The sequence below is a fragment of the Pezoporus wallicus genome, unplaced genomic scaffold (assembly GCF_028554395.1).
Source record: "Pezoporus wallicus isolate ANWC-B61680 ecotype Strahan unplaced genomic scaffold, APGP_CSIRO_Pwel_v1 contig_2908, whole genome shotgun sequence".
Lineage (NCBI taxonomy): Eukaryota > Metazoa > Chordata > Aves > Psittaciformes > Psittacidae > Pezoporus > Pezoporus wallicus.
This window is the reverse complement of record NW_026642179.1, coordinates 158,036-182,767: the sequence shown is the minus strand read 5'-3', so window position 1 is coordinate 182,767 and position 24,732 is coordinate 158,036. Positions and strand designations below refer to the sequence as shown.

The 24,732-nt window shown below is 39.4% G+C and overlaps 1 protein-coding gene across 1 annotated transcript; it reads left to right on the top strand.

Annotated features, from left to right (window-relative positions):
• Positions 1 to 2,612: 2,612 nt before the first annotated feature.
• On the top strand, positions 2,613 to 23,796 carry SLCO1C1 (solute carrier organic anion transporter family member 1C1). The gene is made up of 14 exons (XM_057428041.1): positions 2,613 to 2,755; positions 5,574 to 5,715; positions 6,528 to 6,660; positions 7,275 to 7,396; positions 8,222 to 8,368; positions 9,464 to 9,562; positions 10,419 to 10,664; positions 11,579 to 11,743; positions 14,984 to 15,179; positions 16,200 to 16,365; positions 16,808 to 16,992; positions 21,101 to 21,165; positions 22,407 to 22,524; positions 23,567 to 23,796. The coding sequence occupies exons 1-14, from the start codon at positions 2,630 to 2,632 to the stop codon at positions 23,787 to 23,789; spliced, it is 2,133 nt and encodes a 710-aa protein (XP_057284024.1). The 5' UTR covers positions 2,613 to 2,629; the 3' UTR covers positions 23,790 to 23,796.
• Positions 23,797 to 24,732: the final 936 nt, after the last annotated feature.

The following is a 24,732-nucleotide window of genomic DNA, read 5'->3' as shown; positions in this document are numbered from 1 at the left end:
TCATCCCCCTGTACTTGGCACTGGAGAGGCTACACCTCAAACACTGTGTTCCATTCTGGGCCCCTCACTACAAGAAAGACGTTGAGGTGCTGGAGCTTCTCCAGAGAAGGGCAATGAAGCTGGTGAAGAGTCTGGAGCACAAGTCTGATGAGGAACTGGGAACTGGGGTTGTTTAGTCTGGAGAAGAGAAGGCTCAGGGGGGACTAAAACAAGAGGAAATGGCCTCAAGTTGCACCAGGTGAGGTTTAGGTTTGATATTAGGAAAAAATTCTTCACCGAAAGGGTGATTGAACATTGGAACAGGCTGCCCAGGGAAGTGTTTGAGTGCCACGTGTAGATGTGGCACTTAGTGACATGGTTTAATGGTGGACTTGGCAGTGCTAGGTTAACGGTTAGACTCAATCTTAAAGACCTTTTCCAACTTAGACAATTCTATGATTATGTTTTGCTGGCAGTCCCGCCGCATCTGGGAAGGAAAAGCTGACACAGGTTATCCTTCTTCAAGTTTCATGGCGCGGGTGAAAAATGTTATCCAAGATACAGCAAAAGCCTAAGGCTGTCACTATACCCAAGTCAGGAAGAGACCATCCTTACCAGTCAGATATCTGCTTGAATAAAACAAAAGCTACTTCTGACCTCCTAAAGCAGTTGGCAGCATATTACAAATAATCCCAGTAGAACAACAGTGGTACAGAGTGGCATAAGGCAGGTTTGTGATTAGAGTGAAATGCTCTTATTTGCACTGGTTGCATGAAAAATGAAAGATTAAACTAATATTGCAGTGGGCTGTACCCACTGCTGTACCTGTACCACAGGGCACACTGCTCTGCTCTCTAGCTTGTGTTAACTTTCCCTCAGAGACATTGTCATGGCAACAGAACTGTTGCTCTGACGTATATGGTTGTAGGTTGCTCTGGCCTTGAAAACTACTGACCTCCTTAAAGTTATGAGATAGGAACAATTTGGGATATATTAAAACTGGTAAAACTTGTGTGGTTATCAGTCCTGTGTTTCAGATATTTACCTTCTTCAATTCTTTCTTTTTTTCATACCAAGATTGCATAGTGTAGTAGCAATATGCAGAACATTTCAAACCTTAAAGTAAAGGCTATTTATTTGATGTGCTTACACGGCAGCACACCTTAGATGAGTGTCATGCCCATCCTCAAAAGTTTGAATTAATTTCCTTACATGAGTGCTGTGAGGTACATGCTGTTATTCACCATTAAGCAAGTTCAGAAATGGGGCACAGGGAGATGATGTGATTTTCCCAAGACTGGAAGTGAGTCAGAAGCAGAGTAAGAATACGAGGTAAGTTTTCTGTGACAAGCACAAATAATTCTTATTTTTTATTGGGTTTGCTTTCCCTCCCTCCCTCCTTCCCCCAAATCTATATACTCATTACTGTTGACAAGGAAATGCATTAGAGTCCCTGTCAGGGCAGTGCCAAATGCAAATATTTCTTATATGTAGTCAGTAACTCTTACTTATCTGACGTGATGGAGAGACCTCAGTCGAAATGTTTGTACCTCAGCCAATCTTTTTGCCTTGTCTGTGTATGAACAGAACCTGGGCAAGTATTTGCATGAACAAACCTTAGCATCTAGATATACTTCTGTTATTTTCACTTACTTTTCTGGCAGCACAAATATCTACTGTACAGACCCTTGGGAAGCCACGAAAACACATGTACATATATGTATATATACACATATGCATGAAAACATATGTATTTTCTACTTACATAAGATTTGTGTCTGTAGACAAACATTAAAGAATAGGAACTTCTGGTTTCAGCCAGCAGTTCTATAAAACATAGTGCTGCTTAACAGTGAACACAGAAGCTGATTTCATAAATATTTTCAGATCTGATTTAGAGATTGAAATTAAGAACAAAGTACTGCAGTATGTAAGTAGAGATTTAAGAATTACTGATATTTTCTCTTCTCAAAGTACAGTATTTAGGTTTTCTTTACTTCTTTGTATTTACCTGCAAAGAAGAAAATTCACATTTTTCCTGTAACAATTGCCTACTCAGCCCTAAGGCTTTATGTAAAATGGTAAAGGGAACTAAACCCCTTTATTCTTGTGTAACTCATTATCTAACATCAGACGATTAGTGCTAAGGTTTCAACCTAAACCAGTTCAAGTCCCTCATTAACAGGGCTAGATTTCCTTTGATCTAATTACTTAATGTCCCAGATATATAGGAAGTTCAGAGATTAGCTCTGAGAAATCTGTGCAGACATCATCACATCTAGAAATGTGAACTTACATAGAGGCTCCAGAAATGTTGTTTAAAATGTTAACAAGACCCGTTTAGTCTGCTGGTAATGCTTGGTTAAATGTTCAATGAAATCACATTGATGATAGCTAGAGAGTGAAGATGATGACTGCTTTCTGAGTATAATTTAATCTTCATTATTATAGGCAAGTGAATTGCAAATTTCCATAATTAAACATCCAGTGCACTTGTCAGATTCTGTTGTAAAGTTTGATAATTGCTGTTGTAGGGAAAACAGTACAGCAGGGTGTTGTTGTCACATGATGAGCTTTTGAGGCTGAGCTATTAGGATGCCCTTTTACAATGTTCTCCATGTTTTCTGCTTTAGAGGCAAGGGATATCATCATGGAGATTTCATCAAAAGAAAATACTCAGATTTTCTCAAACACAATCCTGCTTGTTGACCGATCTTCATTCAAATCTGAATCTTCTGCATCCAAGGAAAAACAGTCGTATTGTGGAGGTATAAAGGTAGAGTAAGAGGTTTTGACTATTCCAGTAGGGACTTAGAAAGCCTCTTTTTTTTTTTTTCTTTTTTTTTTTCTGTGAACTATCCCTTTTTCCCTTCTGATTATGTCTTGCTGAGTCACTATGAAATTATTAAATAGTTTTCTAAGTCTCAAAAGTCTGCTTCAGATCTTCATTTGCCAAGCATTTGGCAATGTTCAAATATAACATGGTGGTTGAGGCTTGTATGTTATGAGATCTTCAAGGATATTCCTGAAAGGTCATTATATCCTCCTTACTGCACCACCCTATTTTCCTGACCTTAAGAACAGAGCATTGGCAGACACGTACCACACGTAGCTGTTAACACAGATTGCTTTTTTAAGCTTGTAGACATGGTAGCCTTCTGGGCTCTAAAAATTAATCCTTTTGTTATGGTCTGCATGTTTTGAGCACTCTGTTATTAAAGTATTATTATAATATTCCTGATTTGAAAGAATTCTCCTTGAGGTGTCTTTGAAACAAATCTGCAGAAGTATCACCACTGTGTCTGTACTTGTCTCACCCATGAGAGGTACTTCCTTGAGCCTCGTAATGGAGCTGTACCTACCTGAGTAGGACCACTGCACCTTGAAAGAGCATTCCTCCCTGTATGGGAGGCTGCAGGTACAGGAGGCAGCATGATGCTTTACCTATTGTCTCTACCTGCTTTCCAAAGCCGGGCTGTAAAGTGCTGACACTCTCTTGGGTGAGGTCTCAGTAGATTATCAGGGAATGGTAAGGTGAGATGACTTGAGTTGATATAAAATGAGTCTTTGACCTTGTCCAGTTCTTTTCATCTTGCAGTCTTCATTTCATTTGTTTTTTTCTCTCTCACGCACTCACATACACATACTTACTTTTGATATTCATCCAGCTCCCAATACGGTGAATTACTTCAGCAGTAGTTGACCTGAAGTCTATAAATAATGCAAAGCAGTGAGGATACAGTGGGATTAATTGAGTCTGATGACTGCTGTAAAATTTTTTTGATTCCTGAATATTCTCCTTGTTTTTGTCTAATCCTGTAAAGGCCCAGAAATGAGGTCCCTAGATATCAGCCTTATTATATGTTAAAATTTCCTTTATTAACCAGAAAGATGTGGTGAAATATTCAATTACAGTCACTGTCAAACCAAAAAATAATGTGAAATCATGTGCTCCTTTCAGTCCCAACTCTAAATGAGGAACACTTTTCCACAGCTGTACAGTCTCCATCTCCCTCCTGGGAAAGCTGCAAAGCCAGAAGGAAAACTTGTGTCAAAGAGAGACTGAGATGGTTGAAGTTCTAGTTTGACCTACATGATTCTCCTGTGAAAAATTATATTTGCTTTCACATTGTTATTTAAAATCCAAGGGCATAAACACACAGAAAATGTAAAATATCATGGTGATGTTTCTATTAGAGAGCTCTTTGGGAGACCTCACTGGAAGAAATAAGAATCAGATACTCTTTATTTACCCACAAGTTTTTCTGAAGGAGGAATAACCAACACTGGATAAAGTAGTCTGTTGAATGTGACACAGAGATACATTTGAACCTTGACACAAAAATTTGCTTTCAACAGTGTCTGCCAGTGTTATTGCCTATGTGCCTTGTCAAATGAGGTGTTGTAAGGAGTATTACATGGGAGGCACCTCTTTAGAGCACCTGCTTACTGGAAAGTATGATTGCTTAGAGGGAAGGCCTAAGGAGCAGGACAAGGATCTAGGCCTTTCTTAATATGAAATATTACTATGTCTTTTAATTTCTGGTTTAGGGTATAGGGTTGTTTTTTTTAACTTTTTACAAAAAGCATCCCTAGATATTCAGTCAATACAATCTATATCTGAAGGTCAAAAAGCAATGTTGTGATTTTCATGACCAATTGCACAGCTGAGTATCTCTGGAGCTTATAAACTCAGAAAGGCTGCATTTGGTGATGGCAAATTCAGGCAATAGCTCTGCAGGACCTTGCACTCCCACTGTATGCATTTAAGCTCTAGTCTTGACCCAGAAACTGAAGAGCCGTTAATTGTTAAAGTGAACATAATGCCCTTCTGGAACACATCTTCCAGTTTTCTTTGTGTAAAAGGGATTCAGTCTGCGTATTTGCAGTATGACCAAAGCACAGTGAAGGGACTGGGGAGTTTCATTTCCAAAGCCCACTCCTGATTCAGACTAACACATAAACGCCTCTGCAAAATAAAAGGATGAGTGAAGGTTCTCTCCCAGAAAAATGTAGTGGGCACTCAAAAGAAAATGTATATATTAGAGCTTGCAAGAGATCTGGTGGGGAAAGGATGAGCCTAAAAGAGAATTTCTTGGCAGGTCATTGGTCAGCTCATGGACTCATGTAACAGGAGGCAGTGACTTCTCCCTCCTGGTCACCCTGGGCTTCAGTGGGAACAGCTTACCAGAGCAGGACTCTAAAATCCAGCTGATTGCAAAAGCCTATATTAAAAAATGCCAGAAAATGCCGCCTCTCCACTGAGCTGCACTTAACATGTACCCTATTGTTACTGTGTAAGATACCCCCTCCTGAAAGATATAAGGTGGGTGTTATATGTCTGTCCTTCAAAGCAACAGTACTTTTGACATCTACCTGAAATACATAGTGGCTGACAGCAAGTTCAGTTTATATCACCATTGCTTATAAGAACTGGACAAAATAGTAATCTAATATTCTTAAAAAGCAGGAGAAATATTGATATGGTTAGTTGGGAAAAGAAGAGTTGGGATTGTAAAACTTGTTTAAAAATAATTCATAAAGTAAAGCTTTCTGTACTGCCTGATTTTAATCACTGTCAATTTCTTTCACAGGTATTCCTTGGAGCATTGTCTTTTGTTTACTTTGCTAAAGCACTGTCAGGAAGTTATCTAAAAAGCACTATAACACAAATAGAAAGAAGATTTGATATTCCTTCTTCTTTGGTTGGCGTTATTGATGGCGGTTTTGAAATTGGTATGAGCTGTACAACATATTTTTATTTTCAGAAAAGAAAGTGATGAAATTTGTTATGAAAAATAATTGTACAAATCTCCTTGAACCATTAAAACTGAGCAAGATTCACCTAGTAAAGATCAGCATGACTGTCAATATGATTATTTTGGATAGGATAGGGTTGCTTATACAAGCAATAGTTCAACATACTCATAAATATTTTATACTGTGATAAGCCTATGTCTGGCAAATAACACTAGTAGAAATCTGGGCTGTTGAATAAGAATTTACCTGCACAGATTCCCAGTTTCTCTCACATTTTGCCAGAAATCCTCCTCACCCACAAGTGTTTGCCCTTCTTGATTTATTAAGGAGGACGGGTACAAACAACTAACTGTAATCTGTTATTGTCTAGTCCATCCCTTTTCTTCTTGCACTAATGTTTCCAGAATGACATTGTTTCTTACAATTTCAGTTTACTTAATTTTTCTCATGGGTACACAGTGGACTGTGGTATTCACAGGAATTAATGTTAGCCTAAGTGTATAAAGTTCTGTTTGAGCCCCTCTTTTCCTGTTTTCCTGGCTATCTATTCTTTTCAGCTGGCATAGTCCTCCTCATTTCTACCTGATTATCCAAAAGTTTATGGTTTTCTTATCATGGAAGGGATTGGACTCTTGTAAGAAATCCTGGAAAGAGGGAGAAACACCAATCTCATGCAATCAGTCCTCTCCCGTGAGATCACTGCCTATACCATTCACTAGGAATTGTTATTTTAAGGAATCTCCTACCAACAAACCGTAAAACTCTGTTTTCCTTTTGTACTCTCAAAGGGAACCTCCTAATCATAATTCTTGTAAGCTACTTTGGAGCGAAGCTTCACAGGCCAAGAATAATTGGAGCAGGCTGCTTAATTATGTCAGCTGGAACATTCCTAATTGCGATGCCCCAGTTCTTCATGGGACGGTAAGTGCAGTGATTGGTATTTTCTGGCTGGGCTATGCACATTGAATGTTAGGTCACTAAAATATTTAGTCATTGACTGTAAAGATGTCCATAGAAATAGGCATATGTGTATGTGGTTATGCAACATTTTTTTTTTTGTGAAAAGACTAATTACTGTACAGCAAATAATTTAACATATGTGCTCAGCTGTAATTGCATAATCATTTTATTAGTCCCTGATCTTGATTGGCCACACTTTGACACAGTTTAAGAACTGTTGAGACTTCAGTGATGAAGTGATGACTAAACTCAGGAAGACAATCTGAGTTTCAAACACAAGCCAGAGGATACAGCCACTGTCTGGTAATCTCTCAGTACAGATTCATGCATCATAGTGGACCAAAGTGCCTGTTAAACGGAAATGCATCACTGTGACACAAAGAGAACCAAAGGAACAATTTTTGTGTACTAACACAATATAAACTGAGTTCCGTTTATTGTCTGTAAACCATCATTGTCAACACTGGATGCAGATGAAATTTTCATTTAAGTGCCTATCTTCCATGGTCATAACACATCTGTTTGCTTTTTCTCATAAATTGGGACAGTAAAAAACAACTCTGGTTTATAAACAGATATGAGTATGAAAGATTCCCTTCCACCATCAATTCGACTGTTGGCATCTCTCCATGTCTGCAGGATAAAACCCGAACTCTGCTCCCTGCCTTGGAAAAACCTCAAGCAAAAATAAATGCAGGTGAGAATGATCTGTGTCAAATATCGTGATAAGCATACTAGAATGTATCAAAAGGCTCACAAACTCTCATGCAATAGTTTATTTGAACACAAAAAAAAAAGAAAAAGGAACAAGATGAATCTTTTCCACAGAAAATCCAGATCTAGTGGTTGAGGCAAATTATTAAAAAATAAATATATAACTGCCACTGACCACTGCCAAGAGTTGTTTTTTTTTTCTCAGGCTGCAGCCATTCCTCCAGCCTTGCTGTCTCCTCCAGCAATTTTCTGCAGCTTTGTGGCTTGCAGAAACACCAATCTCCCATGGCGACCTTGGAAAGTCATGGTTTTTCTTCTGCCAGGAAATATGCCTTTAGATCCTCAGCCCACTGGAAAGAGCTGCTTGGGTCTCACAACCTGCAAATCCCACTTTTTGTTTCTCTCCCTGCCCATGACCCCTTTTTGCACACCACAAAGCTGTCTACCCTCTGCGTGCTTTGAGCTCCTCATGGGCAAGGAGCCTATCATCTTCAATGTTTCCCAAATATTTCCATTAGGAGATTCCAGTTCTGGTTAGAAAGAAATGAGAAAGGTTTCTAAAGTGGGGTGTGATGATTAATTTGTAAAATTAGCCAACTTCTAGTATCTTTGAGTGGAGCAGTTCATGCTAAAAGTGTGTCTTCCTCAAGCTGATTGGGTTAAAGTTGCCATCCATACACCTCACAAAACATTTTTCACAGTTTTCGTACTGGTTTTCCCACATTAGACATATCTTAGAAGTCCTGTGCATTCAGTGTCACACTGTTAAGAAAAACAAATCATTTTGTCTCTCTTGTGATATACCCAGGATGTGAAAAAGAAGGAGGCTCTTCCATGTGGATCTACGTTTTACTGGGAAATCTTTTGCGTGGAATAGGTGAAACGCCTATCCAGCCTTTGGGAATTACATACATTGATGACTACACCATTGAAGAAAATGCTGCCTTATACATTGGTAAAATATTTTTTTTTTCTGAATGGATTTTTCACCAGAGGAACCTGAGTCATTCTGAATAATGGAATGAGTGTGACTGAATTAACTTGCCCTGATTGTTTGGTTTACATAATTTCCAATATTCACATTTATTTAACAGTCTCGTACACTCAAGGGACCAAGTTCCCCTTTGTACCAGCACAGTTCAATTATCTTAATTTGAGGAAAGAACTTGACCCTAGGCTCCTGCTGTTACCCTAATCTTCCTAATTCTTCTAGAGCTGGACTGCTGAGCCTCTGCACATTCAGTTCTCTGGAAAATGATAAAAAACCTGTACTTTTAAGCACTTAAAATAGCCTTTTGGCAGGCACTCAAAACATTCCCTCCAGCTTCAGGTAGGATTATAAACAATAACGCTTTAAATACCGGGGCTTTAAAAAGTTGGTATCACTGGTTTTTTGTTGTGTTCATTGTCTGAAGACCTCTGCACATTTGTGTGAAATATTATCAAGAACTCCTTCCCCATCAGCATCTTTTCTTGACAAGTTTGCAGCAAAAGGCAAAATCTCTGGTCCTCTTTGTAGAAGTTTCAATCTTCCTGGATCTCCAGATCAATTTTGAAAGTTCAAAATAGTCAGAAGGTTTGGCTGAATGTGTACTGAAACGTGTTAATATTGGGTACCAAAGCAAAGTGTTTTTTTCAGCCTGTTCAGGGCCCACCGTCACTTAGAATGATCAGTAACTTAAATAACTGTCATTTGCTTTCTGGTTACTTTAATCTAGTCAGCAAAAGTGTTTCTAGCAATTCTAGATTGGTGATGCTAATGAGTTAGGCCATTAAGTTCCCTGACTTATTTTTTAATTTGGCCTGAATTTCATTCTTTAATTGGATGACAACAAAAAAGGAAGTGTCAGTGTAGTGGGGGAAATTTTATTGTTGGCCTTTTCTTGTTGAAAAACTGATATAACTAATGTGTCAGAGAGCAAAGGGTTGGCTCAGTATTTTAAGACTATCACTTGTTAGACATGACACATCATACTTTACTGTTAGGTGCAGCAAGACCTAGTGCTTTTTTTAACCCAGGTGTGTAACAGTCCCCCATTTTCTATTGCAGGCTGCGTACAGACAGTTGCAATTATAGGGCCAATATTTGGCTTTCTTCTAGGATCCCTGTGTGCCAAACTTTATGTTGACATTGGCTTTGTAGATCTGGGTAAGTCATAAAACTGGTTTTAAAAATTCAGTCAGACTCCAAAATACCTGTTTTAGGCCAAGAACTATCGAATTATCTTCCAGGCTTAAGGGACTAGCAGAGATGGAGCAGGCACTTAATGAAATAACAGCAATGCAATGCCCCACACAAAAAAGGCTAGCAAGAAAAATGGGTGTGGAGGAAGTAGGAGGCCTGATGCTTCCTCGGTCCCAGCAGATCTGCGGCTGGTGCCCCCCAGGAGATGCCCTGGTGAGGAGTCTCTGGGGGACAGCAGGAACCATAGAATCGTAGGGTCAGCTGGGCTGGAAAACACCTTTAAGATCATCAAGTCCAATCATTACCCCAGGACTGCCAAGTCCACCAATAAACCACGTCACCAGGCCAGACTGAGGCTCAGGATCCTGCTGAGAGCTGTATGCGCATTTTGTAGGAGTGTCATTGCCTAGAAAAGCAGTCTTGCAATGAGCACCAGGACTCCTGATTGCCCTCGTCGTGAGAAAACTTCCACCCTATTTTTCTCTGGCACTTTCGTGCAGAACAGCTTGGCTGGGAGCAAGTGTGTGGCCACCTGAACTACTTCATGTAGACCCTTGCAGCCTCTCTGGGGACATGTGAGCGTTACAGCTGGGGACCTTATTGTGTCAGGGGAAAGCTACTACTGTGTCACAGGAATCAGCAAGTCCTTATTGCCTTCCCACAGTTGCTCCTTTAACACTGATAGACACACAGCACAGCTAAACCTGGCAAGGTGGGGGTGGACTCCTCTGGAGTAAGTCCTTTCAAAATCACTTTCCTTGGTATCAGCAAACAATCTCCAAAAACTTTTATATGTTTTTCCTTTTTTGTCTTTCCCTAGACAGTGTAACAATAACACACAAGGATGTGCAGTGGGTGGGAGCCTGGTGGCTGGGCTACTTAATAGCAGGTATGATTAGTGTTCTAGCTGGCATCCCTTTCTGGTTCCTACCCAAGCACCTCCCGAAACCAGAGGGCAGGAAGGACTCCAGTAGCTCTTCCGAGCAGTCAGAGTTCATCACTGAGGACAACAAGGACCATCAAAAATCTTATCAGCAGCAAGTGAAGTTTGCTGAGATGGCAGAAGGCAAGTAACCAGAGTTTATTTCGTGACTGTGGAGTCTTTCCCTCACTAGATTTGTACTTTAAAACCTTATACTTTCTGAGGCCATATTTTAATGACCTCAGAAATACTATTTTTCTTCAGGTGTCACTCTCCATCTAACTAGAATGCACAAAAACGGTCTTTTCATTGCTCATTGTGGGACCTGCTCTTGCATACAGAATTTCTCCAGATGAGATTTGTAAAATTACATTAGTGGTGCAGCAAATACCATGAAACTCTGCAAAAAAAACTTTTCATTTAAAGATATTGACTGTTGCAGAAGGGGGGCTCAAAAAAATCTCAGGTTTTGCTAAACCTTTTTCTTTAAGATCATTCATTAGAAAAACACATATGCAATATCTGATCAGAATAAAGATGGTCACAGACTAGATAGAGTATTTAGGAAGCTATCTGGATTTAGATACAAGCTGTTTTGCATAATTGTGTTTCTTTGGCCCTACTTTAACAAAAGTATTTTCCCTCAGTGCTTGAATCTGTAGCTCAGTATGTATGTGCTTAGTGTCAGCTGTGCTGAGAACTCTCTGCCCCATGCTAAAAAATGTTGAGGACACGTAGAAAACAAATCAGTCCTGGTTTGTCATAGAATTATAGATTACCAGGTTGGGAAGGACCTCAAGGATCATTGGATTAAACCAGATCAAAAGAAGATACATAGAACAAGGTATGTCTGCCAGGATATTGATGCTTAGTATTTTGCTCTGCTGTTCCCCCATCCAGAAATGGAGGAGCTCTTAGGAGCATCATGGAACTTCACAGATTTCCTCTGAAATGTTCTACAGTCCTTCTTTGAAAGGTGCAAACATGTTGCAAAGCAATATTCACAGCAGTTGCTCTTTCTCCGGCCTAGCTGTAATTTCTGCTGTTTTGTTTTGCAGACTTCTTGCCATCACTGAAAAACCTCTTTGGGAATCCAGTTTACATTCTGTATTTGTGTGCAAGTATCATTCAGTTCAATTCTTTAATTGGCATGGTGACATATAAGCCAAAGTACATTGAACAGCAGTATGCACAAACGTCGTCAAAAACTAATTTTGTTATAGGTAATGCTATATCTGCTTCTTGGTGTCTTAAAAATGGACATTTTAGGAATGGCATATATATATATGTAAGAAAATTTGAGGGTTTTTTAGGATTTGTTTATTTCTTCTCCTTCCTTGCCTGGCTTTGAGTAATAGCTCATAGAAAGCAAGTTATTTCATTTCTGCTTTAGCACAAGTTAGCTCTGAGTTTATCTATGCAAGACTATATGATTTGATGCCTTATTTCCTATCTTACTGGAAATTTGAAAAATAATGTATGTACAGCACAAAAGAATAATTGAAAAGATAATTAGTTTTAAATATCAGCTCAATGGTAAAGGATGGATCATAAAGTAGCTGTGGTATTGCCAGTGATTTCTTACTTTCTGAAGAGGTTGGTATAAAATAAAATGAAGTCAAATTCTTACCAGTGATCACACAATACATGCATTAAAACTCAAACATTATCTCAGTGAGATTCTGGTGAAGGAAAAATAGGTATTTCTGCACTAACTTTACCTAAGAACCTTTCTCTGTTGTGAAGTTTGCCTCCCAAGCTCTCCCATAGAGACTGCTTCTGACTTTTGGTACCAATGTGGCCACTTTTGTAGATGTGTTCAGGATGGTGAACTTGACTGCTTAGTTGCTTAACCTGCACGCAGACTTGGGCTCAGTTTCTGAGGTCCAGGGATTCAATAGCATTAGACAGCAAAGAGGTTTACATCTGTCCAATGCAGAGGGAATTGCCTTGATTTAGAGCAGCATTAGTTGCACAGCAACTAATATACATATGCAGAAAAGCTGTATGGATTCTTTGTGCTATGTTAATTCCTTAAAGACAAAAGCTGGAATTTCCTGGCACAAAACTCCTCAAAGCAAGGAGAAATCTTCAAGCATAGTCAATGGCCAAAGGAAATCCAGAAAACAATTCCTATATTCAGTATAGTGCTTCTCATTGTGCTTAAAGATTTTCTGGAGCTAAACTTTCAGGTATGTGCAAATTGAGTGAGGGTTAAGATCCATCCGATTTCAGAAAGAACAAGGACTATATCCAATAGAGGATGTGAGATGGCTTGGCTAGGGAAGGACCCTGGCTGAATCGTTTTCTTTCTCCCCAGATCCACCCTTGCTAAGAAAGCTGGGGCTGACTAGAACTAACAATGTGTATTTCCCATTCCCTACCTCTTTTCCTATTTTTCTTTTTTTTTTTTTTTAACAATTTCTAGCACAATCTTGTTGATAAAGAGCAGAATTGTCAGAGAAATTTGAAGCACTATTAAAAAAATCAGTGGAGGTCATAAGAGGGTATTTTTCAACAGTCACAACACAAGGAATGTTCAAGAAAGTAAAATGGCTCCTGTGTCTGTATGATTTTCCCTAAATATACACACTTCCCCTCACCTTCCAACCCTTATGCCAGTGTCAAGCAATGGAGTTATCTGTAAGGCTGTGAGACAAAGGCATGAACAAAAGCGATACAAAAAATCGTAGAACAGTTTGGGTTGGAAGGGACCTTCAAAGATCATGTAGTCCAAACCCCTGCAATGAGCAGGACAGTAATGGGCAGGCAGAGTGTGGGTACTTTCTAGTGCATCACACAGTTCCCAGTTCCAATCCCTCTCCTGTTTTACAAACAAAAAGGAAACTTGTTATATGGTGACTCTTAATTTACATATGCTACATTTCAGACGCTGCTTCTAAATCCCCTGACATACGGTTTTCACGTATGTGTACAGTCAAAAGTGCCGCCCTGGTGAAGCTCCCTGAACCTCATCATTAACAGAACTGGTCTCATGCAGTTAGCCAAGATACGACTCTTGAGTTTGCCAAATGCAATTAGTTTTTTTCTAACATCAAACATACCTGCTAACATCTCTTCTAACAGCTATTTTTCAACATGCGTACAAGTGAATCAAACACTGGCTCAAAACATATCACAGTGCACTTCTAGTAGGCAGATTAGACTCTAATGTCATAGGCTAGTGTTTTGTACTAAGGCATTTGAAATCATGTTGTAATACTTCCAGTCCCCTGAACAAACTTCTGAAATTTCCTCTGCTGTTGCATCTATGCTTTGGTACTCAGCATGACTAGGTGTCAGCACGATTTAAAAACTGCAGACCACATACACAGCCCTACACAAGGGGAAATATGACGTGCTGGAAGCAGCTGGTAAAGCTGGGAAGAACATTTTCAGTTCAAGGAAATCCAGAAGACAACACCTTGCTTGTCTGACCGGTATCATTTACAGTGGTCTCTGTTTACATCTTTTTTGCAAGTAGTGAATGAGATTTTTCTTGTTCTATTGTCCATGTCTATCAGTATGGACACTGCTTTAAGCAAAACTGTCCAGGTAAAGAAGGCTTAATGACCACCCAGTCTTACATGTTTCCTTCAATATTTTTTCACTTGATTGCCTGAACCCTGGTACAACAGTATCCATGGTTGTATATCTATCTTTCTGCTGTTGCAACATTCACCTAAGGGAGCATTTCAACAACCAAAACCAGAGAAATTCTCTAACTCTCCTGGGCATGGAGGCAATGACATATCACTGCCCTCTTCTCCCTCTTAAAGACTTCTCTAGGGGATTATTGGTTTCATGGCTGAATCAAAACAGAAAAAGCAGGTCTTGCTCCAGATTTGATAACACTGTAGGTAAAACTGAATTTGCCCTCCAGCAATGAAGAGTTCAGGCTCCTCACGTCAGCAGAAAAGGAAAAGAGCTGCCATGGAAAAATGGAGTGGGGCAGCCCCAGAACATGGCCCCTATTGATCGTATTGTTGTATGAGTAAAGGACACATGTAAGGTCTATAGTAAAGTCTCAAAACTGTGTAGTGGGACTGTGGCTGTCTTGGCTGCCCTAAGCAGCACAATACCCCAGTAACTTCTCTGTGCCCAGGGCACATCTTGTGAGAAATAACACCAAAAGTATCTGAATTAACACTGCATTGATCCCTCCATTGACAAGCTAACAGTGGAGAAAACTACCTAGTTTAAGAAACTGGAAGATCAGTATCTAAACCTTATACACAATCTCTCTTTCAAAGAACTAGAAAACAAACATTTCTCTGGGAGCAAGTTTTGACAAGCAGTTCCAATACCTTCTTATGAACAATCAAAGTCTGGACACATAAAATGTCCCACCTTTCATATTTTGTTATTTAATCTTATTGCTGCTGCTGCTGTTTTTGTGGCTGAGGAGGATAGTCCACTGAGCCGTGGTTTTCATTAATGCAGATTTTACTGTTTAATTTCAGGTCTCATCAACATTCCTGCTGTGGCCTTTGGCATATTCTCTGGAGGACTGATCATGAAAAAATTCAGAATCAGTGTTTTAGGGGCTGCAAAACTCTCCCTGGGATCATCTTTCTTTGGTTACCTTTTGCTCCTGTCATTATTTGCAATGGGATGCGAGAACTCGGATGTGGCTGGACTGACTGTGTCGTACCATGGGTATGCTGAGAAAGACAGGCTTCCCCATAAAGTGTTATTGCAAACCCAACCCCTTCCTCATTTTATTCCACAAGTGTATATTGTTGAAAAGAGAATGCTCTGTGTATTCCAGTGGCCATTGTGTCAGAACTCTTTCGTGATTGTTGCCTCTAGCCCAGAGGGGTTTATGCCACAAGCGCAGATTATTTTTCTGATTACTTTTTAATTGTTATTGCCATGGGACCATCCTTTTAGCTTAGAGATTTCTGGAAATGTGAAGAACTCAGTAGGATGAGACTGAATCTCAGAGTGAGATACAATTAATTGTTTCTTGCCTCTGTGCTGCTGAACAACCTGTGGCATTTAATAGCCTTTGAACCCAAAACTTAAGGATTCATTGATTACCATGAATTAACCATGATGTTAACTGTAAGGCATACCTGAGGTTAATACTTTTTGGTCACTTTTACCTGTGCTATTTCTCAGTAAAGCTCACTTTTGGAGAGGAGTTTCCAACACTGACTCCACAGTGGCCCCAGGATCTGCTCCACTGGTGACTTCAGCAGCAGCTGGCTGAAGTTGATAGATAGCTGTTAGGCAACGTATCAGATCTTCAGTTTGGATTAATCCAATTCTGGTAATTTCCTAAATAACTTCTACAGCGACTGTTTCCCTGAGTAACTCACTCCACGCTTTGCCACTGGAATAAGCAAACCTTTTTGTCCAGTTTTGTTAAAACTGCATCAAGCCTCTGATAACTAAAATCTTAGAAAATCTGTGAAAATGCATGAATAAAAATTGTTAGCTGTTACCGTTAATAAGGTAGCTACTATATCACAGTAGGTGTGATATTGTGAAAGCCTTTTTATAACAAAGAAAAAAGAATTTACGTTACTGTATGGGTGTGAAAAGGCAACACCTTAATGGACCATAGACAGAAGATCTGGCCAGGTGTGCCTGGCAGAGAGCATGACCCATGATTTGATCGTGATTTCTTCCGTATCTGCTAGAAACATCTTTGCAATTTCTCTTTTTCCCCAGGGCTAAACAAATGACTGATTATGAGCAAGCCCTGTACTCAGAGTGCAACTTGGGCTGCGCATGTTCCAAGAACGACTGGGACCCCATTTGTGGGGAAAATGGAGTTACCTACGTTTCTGCTTGTCTTGCTGGCTGCCAGGCATCCAATGGCAGTGGGAAACATACGGTAAGACAAACTCTCCTTCCATATGTGATGTGGTAGTTTTCCTAATACAACCAGTTTAATCATAGTGGATTAAATTGAGTAGGACACGTCGTTTTCAGCCTTAAATTCCTCAGGTTTTTTTGGCAATCTGCCACCCACATTTAAAACTTTCTTAACTGGTGTTCCCAGCAAAAATCCCAAGAAGATAATTTAGGAGGTTTGGTTTGGTTTGGTTTTTAGCTGTTAGCTACCTAAACTATATATATACCACTAAATACATTTGTCAACAGTAGATACTTTCTTCATAAATGTCTCCTTCAATGAACAAGTCTTTACCTGTTGCAAAACGTTTTCCAGTTTGGATTTAAACTTTTGGCTGCTCAGAAAAGCATGATGTGTAATTCCTGAACATCCACTCCTCTGCTGTTTGGGTTACCATACATACTTGCCTGCTGTCTTCCAGGTATTTTTTAACTGCAGCTGTGTGGGAACCTTGGAATCACCTTCACAAAGTTCCTCAGCTGTGGTGGGACCATGTCAAAAAGGAAATGAGTGTCCAAAAATGTTTCTGTATTTTCTAGTAATATCAGTTATCACTTCATATACTTTGTCAGTAGGTGGCACACCTGGATACATACTGCTTCTAAGGTAAGACCTCACTTCTGCCAGCATTGCCAAAAGTTTTCAAGGTGCTTTTAAATGTGTGACTTGGTTTCCTTCCTCCCCTAGTGCTGTGAAATATTTTGAGCTACACAAGGTGGCTTTTAAACTATTCTTTACTATTGAAAAATATCCTCATACTTTGACAATGAATTTTCTACCATTGAAGCAACAATGTGCTTATGATTACCTCTACCAGCAATGCCTTTCTGGGTTTAAACATGCTATAGGAGGCCTGGTTATCATTTATATCAAATTCTACTTCTCTTGATGCCTTTTACATTACCAGAATGCCGTTAAGCAGCCTCCATGGAAATAGAAATTAGCTCTGCCAGCCTGTGCACATATATGCTTATAAGCAGCCAGTTTTCCTTATTTGCTGTGAATAGCAGTGCACAGTTATACAGAGGTGATCTAACCAAAGCCTTCTATATACACTCAACTCGTCTCTTCTGCCCCATTTTATTATTCCATATAATTGTTCTGTCCCAGATGTCTCTCTTCAAAACAAAGATAGATGTAGCATGAGATTTTTTTCTTTTCTTTGTAATAATCACAGGTTTATTAAATGCTTGTCCCAAGGAATTTTTCCAATATGTATTTAACTGCTGGAAGTATTTGTCCATCACCAAGTGGAAGCTTTGAAACTAATTTTAGAAAGTGCAAAAGGAATTTAATACTTCCAGTGATTAGTCTGGATTTCTGTCAGCTTCTTGCAATTTTTGGACTCTAAGTGCTGCTCCGCTTTGTTTTGGAAAGCTTCCTTTCTCAGTTTCTCTTTCCAAATTATTTCCAGATGGGTACATTCTACTGCTCAAACAAAACAACAGTAAATACAGCTTATCTAATCTTTATTATTATTGAGTTTTCTTACCCAAAAATTCTCTTCGTTTTCAAATGAAGTTTTATGAAACAGGCCCCATGTCATTGCCAGTGTCTTTATGTCGCATGGAAAAAGCCAGTGCTAGAACTAGCTGATTATAGGCTACATGGAAAAACCTAAATGAAGATATGTAACTTCAGCTATGGTTCCAGCACAGTACTTGAGTCAGAATAGTTGTCACATAGAGACTTTCAGAAATGGTTGAGGTGAGGATCATTTTTCACTGCCCTCCACAAACACTGCCAGTGAGGTATATGCCTCAAAATATATAAGCTGCATAACTTTCTGCACCCACCTTGTAGGGTTATCATCGAGTACTGAAAAAACACATGGCATCTCTCTTCTGAATACAATACAAACAATCATGTTATAATCCATTTTAGACAATTTTTACTAAATCTTATACATCTCTGAAACCATCCATACACCAATAAGAGGGTGATTCAAAACCTGAAAACTTGTAGCAAAGCCTTCAGGATTTCCACAAGTTGCTCTCTGTGATGGCTTCTGACACAAGGGGGATTTTTTGTTGTATAAACATGGCCATAGGGCTATGCAGGTATGAAGTTTCGTTCCCTTTCACCCTCCACATGATGTCCCCTTTCTATGCATATGTACTGACGTAACACTACACAGGGCCTCAAAGCCATCAACGCCATGCTTCTGCTTTCCATTTTGTCTCCACATCAGAAGTGTCTGAGAGGAGACATTCATAGTTGAACACCTATGAGCTTAAATCACTTAGTTACCCACACTTATCAACCCTAAGAACTTGCTCTCAAGGGACTTAATTCTTAATGGATTTATTTAGAAAAGCTTAGAGAGGTTTTCAGGAACAATACAAGAACATTTTGTTATATGAAATCAGCAAAACAGCTTCATGGGTTCTACTCCAGAGCTTTTATTTCTGTTTAAAATCATGCTGCTTTGAGAGCAATTTAACTGAAACTGAGAAGTTATGTGTTTTTCTGCTGGATTGAAGGCACCCAAATCTGATGTGCAGCTGAATAAAGCATGTTTCAGTAAGTTCAGATGAAAAACCTATGGGCACAAGTCCACCTTAAGCTCACACTTGCTTTTCTGAAATCCATTACTAACTGACTTTCCCTGAAAACCCACTTGAACTGAAAATATGCTTCTGTTCCCAGAAAGAAAAAAAAATGCTCTTTGAAAACAAACAGGCCCAAGGTCAAGTTGCAGACTTCATTAAGTATTTTTTTCAATGATCTATTTTTTAAATTAGTCAGTATTTACTCAGCTCCGATAAGATTCCAGCACTTAAACAAGCTTATATTTTCAGTTGGGCAGATATCATTGCACCTGCCATGAAGCACAAATACAGCTAAATCCCTAAAAGCCTATAAGATTTAGTGACATTTACTTCAAGGGTTTACATGACTGAATTAACTGAAATATGTTTGTAGCTAGTGACCAAGTCATTTACTGAAACGTCTTTTTAGTGACATTAGACTAATTAAAATTGCCAAGAAACTTAGGAAAGCCGTTCTGTTTTGGAGAAAAACCCTGCAATTCAGGTTGCTGTTGTTCAAGTACACGCTATTAATAGCAGGTGGTTAGGCAGTGAAAAGGAAGTCTCAGATCTCCCTGAGATGTTTGGCTTTCTCTCAGGATCTCAAAGAACACGTGTTTCAATGCAAAGACAATAAAAATGGTCAAATTCTTCTTTCCATATGAAAGAGAAGATTTTATTATTTCTAGGATATGAATCCTATGGAACACACAACAAATCTCAAAATATCCAAACTCTAGTAAATATTGGTTTTGTTTTCCAGTTTTTGCTTTCTATGCACTCACATCTGTTTAAAGGGACTTCTAGGCTGAGGCTTGCTTGTGTGGCATATTACATTCATGCCTGCAGAGGTGACGGTGCCTATATAAACCATGATGGAACAGACTATAGGATGGTAATCCATCATCATGGCAATAGAGAATAAAGTACTCCAATTACAAAATGCAAGGCACACAACAACTTTTGGATCATGCTACTTTGGTGTTCTTTTCCATATTTTCCTTCATGTCCTTTTCCTATTTTCACTAAATTAAGGAAAGATGACCCAAATAGCATTTACAATATGGGCTCTTAAAGCTGTTCTGGCAACTATATTGGGAAATAATATACCATCACTGTTGGGGAAAAAAATAGAGCTAGTTCTGCAATGTCTTGATTATTTTTTAAAAGGTATTCTTAATTACACGAATTTCTGCAGAAGCTGAGTCCATCCTAGTTCAAAGAATGTGTACTGGACCTCCAATTGTAATATTTCTGCATAGCAAACACTGAATTTCAGCCTTTTTTTAATTTCATTTTATATTGAGAGAATGAATGTGACAACAGGCAGTTTCATCTGTTACCATAATGATATATCTGTGTTACTCACCCCACATATCAAGCGTGTCCCAGTTTAACTGCGACTAGAACTACTCACATGCTAAAGTAAAGCATGTACTCAGGTTCTTGCTGGGTTAGTTATTGTAATAGGCAGTCTGATACATGCTGAATGAAACAACACGCTTGAGCAGCTGGTGAGGTTAGCAGCAGATAAATCATACTGATTTGAGTGGCTCCTTAAACACATTGCTGCTAGCACATGTGTGAGAAGCAGCTGTGCTCCTGCCTTCTACCTCTACCCTCCTAGAAGAGCCAGGACAATACTAAGGCTGGAACAGGGCTGTTCTGGAGCCAGGACCGATGTCTGTGCTGTATGCCTGCTCCAAGCTCAGAAAAGTCCAAATGCAAATGTTCTGTTCTGTCAGACAATACCTTGGAGGATTTACCTTTACAGGAGATGAGATCATGATCCTAGATATAGTGCAATGAAAACAAGAGTGCCTAAATACCTTGTCATAGGCTGGGTCATAAGCCCAAATTTCAGAGTGTTTAACTGAATAAGACTATTCAATGATGCACAATTTCACAAACAATTTTCTTCTCCTGCATTAGTAACATTTAAGTGCAAGAATTACCTGAAAATGCACCACATTCTGAAAAGATGATACTGAATAGTGATGTTCAGAATTCGGAGATACTGTTCTGATTTTATCACGTTATTTACACATTTCTGTAATTCTGTTAAGTCAGTGTCAGTAAGGAGGAAAAAGGGACATTTCTTTCCTTCCTCTTGCTTTTTATTTGTGTCCAAATTATAAACAGTCAATTCTTTATTTTTCTTTAATACTTTTTTTTTTTTTTAGATGTATTAAACCACACTTGAAATCATTTGCACTTGGTATCTATACCCTGGCAATAAGAGTGCTTGGTAAGTCCAGTTGTACTCTTGGGTATACCTTAATATACACCTCACTAATTTTTTACCCTAGAATTAAACTTTCATTGTTAGAAGGAATGATGTCTGACAAGTTAATATTACATAATTAAGAAAAAAAAATAGGAAAAAGAAGCAGCTTTATATTTCATCAGTCATATAGCTGTGTCTTACGTAGAATAAAAATACACATGGACAATGTTTGTAAAGGTGACAAGTAATCCTTTGGATTATGAAGCTAACATCAAAATTACTTGTTGTCTCCCCTTATTCAACAACAAGCATAACAGAACAGCTATGACTCAGAATCGGTGATAATTTTTCAGGCCTTTTTTTCTTTAGTTTCTAAGGGAATTAATATAAGTACAGGCACGTCTGAAGGCAGGGTTCACTACAGCCTTGTGGAGGAGCCACCTATAAGGTTTTTTCTAAAATCAAGGGTACCGTGATATGCCAGTGAACTGAAACTCTAAGATCATCAAGGTAATCATAGAAGAGGCAGTAATTAGCTAGAACCAAGTCACTTATTTAAATAGAGCAGAGGTGGATGAGCTGGATGAGGCAAATGAAAAAACATCAAATCAAGTTGTTGGCTTCTTTCTCACACCTTTGCAGGCCAGGATTTTCTCTCCAGGCTTACTTCTTTTGTCCTGCAACCATGGGTGGCTCCCCAAGTTGCACAAAGTCCACAGTGTCCCCATTAGCACCTGACAAGGTTTTTCCTTTCCATCACCCTTGAGCAGTGACGGAATGCCCCTGCCTCAATAGCATCTCATGATACTTGCAGGATACTTGTAGCCCCACTGCAGGCTCTCAGAAATGCGGCCTCTCTCCCTTCTCGTCCCTCACAACCAACACACAGGTCATCCTCCACCCCCAAGCTGAACAAGCTCTATTGCTCTCAAGAAAGAAGTATCTCCTTTCCCAAACACCCATCCCCCCAGAAGTCCTTTAGAGCAAGGAAGCCAAGCCACAGCCACCTCCTTCCGCTGACTTCCACATGCTTTTTGATGTTCAGCTCTGTTTCCTCCCCACCCTGATTCCCCACAGCGAGGAAAGGGTGGTGTGCTCCTGGGCAACACGAGGCACGACTTCTGGAACCAGCAAACACTGTGGAAATTTCATGGCTGTTTGAATATGTTATTTGATGTTCTACATGAACATGTTTCTAGATCTGAACTGATCACCCTGGAAAGTAACCTTCTCACCTCTATTTATTTGCTAAATACACCCAGCGGGAATTCCAGCCCCAGTATATTTTGGAATGGCCATAGATACCACTTGCCTGAAATGGGGAAGCAAAAGATGTGGGGGAAGAGGAGCATGCAGACTCTATGACTCCAGTGCACTCAGGTAACAGCTCTTCTCCACTAGTTCTTTAACTTGTGTTCTTTACGTACATCTATATCTATCACTGGTAGAATAATTTTTGTTCAGAAAATCTGAGTAAAAGATTTGTTGCCAAATGAAAGAGTCTAACTAGCTGACTAGCAATATTAACAGTAACGATTAGATTTCAGCATTTTCTTTTTGTTTAGTTTCTTTGAGGGAGGGGGACATTATCTTATTTCAATATCAGCCAGGGAGATTTAAGTCACCTGATTTTTCATCCCCAAAAATGTTAAAAATTTAAGTTATGCTAACTTTTCCCTCATTTTTGAACAACTCTGCTGTAAGAGTGCATACATGTAAGTAAATAAAAGAGCTATTGAGCTTCATTGTTGTTTCATGTTCCAAGAGGAAGGCAAGATTGCCACAAAGCATGCTCAGTTTATCTAGAGCCTTAAGCACAGTGTTGTCTTTATCAATTTATTGCTAGAAGAGAGTAATTATCTGAACTGCATTCATGAAAGACATTACCAGAAATGAAGAATGGAATAATAATAGTAAAAGGAAAATGAGAGAACTGGTTGCCCTTCCGTCCATATCCAGGAGAAAAACGTGAGGGGAGGGTACATCTTTTTTTGAAAATTTGAAGAAAGGAACAAAAGCTCAGCTATGACTCCTAGCTAATAAAACATAATGATGTTATTGTTGCTGCTGTTGTTGTTATCGTCATTATGCCTGTAAAGCAAAAATGCCATCAAATGGTCTTTTTATCGCTAGTACTGTTTATGACGCAACTGAAAAATAGATTAATTGCCTTAAGAATATGTTCTTCTCACTGAAGCACATTGGGGTGGAGGAGATTAGCCAATGCCTGAGACCCTTTCTTGGCCACAGACTGCACCATACCTAACCTGGGTGAGCTGGCAAATTCTCATCTCCATGGTCATCACCTTGCTTGGAGAGCTTCATACTCAGCCTTTCCTCATGAAAATACGAATGTGTCCTCAATGCCTTCTAGTCGTATGTTGCCTTTGAAATAGGCTCTGATCAATCATTTCTCTCTCAGGTATGTGTACCTGGGACTGACTTTGGTGTTGGGCATGGTGTCCATTTTCTTCAGTGTTGCTGTCCTTTGGGTTCTCCGGAAAAGGTCTTCTGCTCAAGATGAGACCCTCTCAGCCAACGGGGAGAGAGGCACCTGTGGGACAAAGAGCAGGAAAGCTAATTTTGTCAATAGTGACCATTTAATTCAGACATCTTACTGGCCAGAAAAGGAGACTAGACTTTAGAAAGACTGAGATCCGTCATGATTTTACCCAATCACTGATGTTCCAGGCAAAAATTCATCATCAGTGAAGCAGTATCTTAGTATCCACCCTGAAAACAGTCACCTTCATGTAATACTCATGTAAACACCAAACGCAAAGACAACCATTTTAGCATACGTACCACTCTGAAAACACTGCTCACTGTCTGTCCTGCTGAGTCAGTACCAGTTAAGTGAAGGGATTTGTAATGGCTGCGAAGGTTCAGCTTTCGCCCCTGACAAGAAGCTGGTTCTATGGCTGCCCTTCATCTCAATCCCTTCTCATCAAGCTGCAACAGCCGCTGCTTCCCCTCAGCCTCTTCCTGTGTGTGAGGGGCAGTGGGGAGGCTGAAACACAGCTCTCTCCACCATGGTATCAGCACATGAAGAGCTGGTGTCCAAAACCTGACTTGGTAACCTGGAAGGTGCAGGGATATCCTGCACGTAGGTCACCCTTACAAGCAGTGCAGCATGGGGCAGGGGAAAGGTGGTTTGCTGGAAGGAGAAAACAGGTACAGGCTCTGGGCATCTCATGAATTCAATCCATAACATGTAGGATGTTAAATGTTGTAGTTAAGGATTCTTTTTCAAGTAGCTCTATAATAGCACAACAATTGCAGCAATGAAAGTTGTCATTGCAGTCAGAGTATCATTCAAAGGAAACTGGAATAAAACCAGAGCTTTTTTAGGTTTCCAGCAGTTTCTTGCTACTTGCTAGTACTCAGTGAACTGGATAATTCCATGCATTTTATATAATGTAATAACGCCATGATACAAGATACATATGATTTATTTTTTAAAAAGCTGTGACAAGACATCTTGGGAACAATAAAAAGAATTCAAAGACCAGGTGGTTTGGGGGTTTTCCTTTTAATTTGTATTTGCTAGCTGAATCTAAGACATGTATCATAGTATGAAGTTATGTA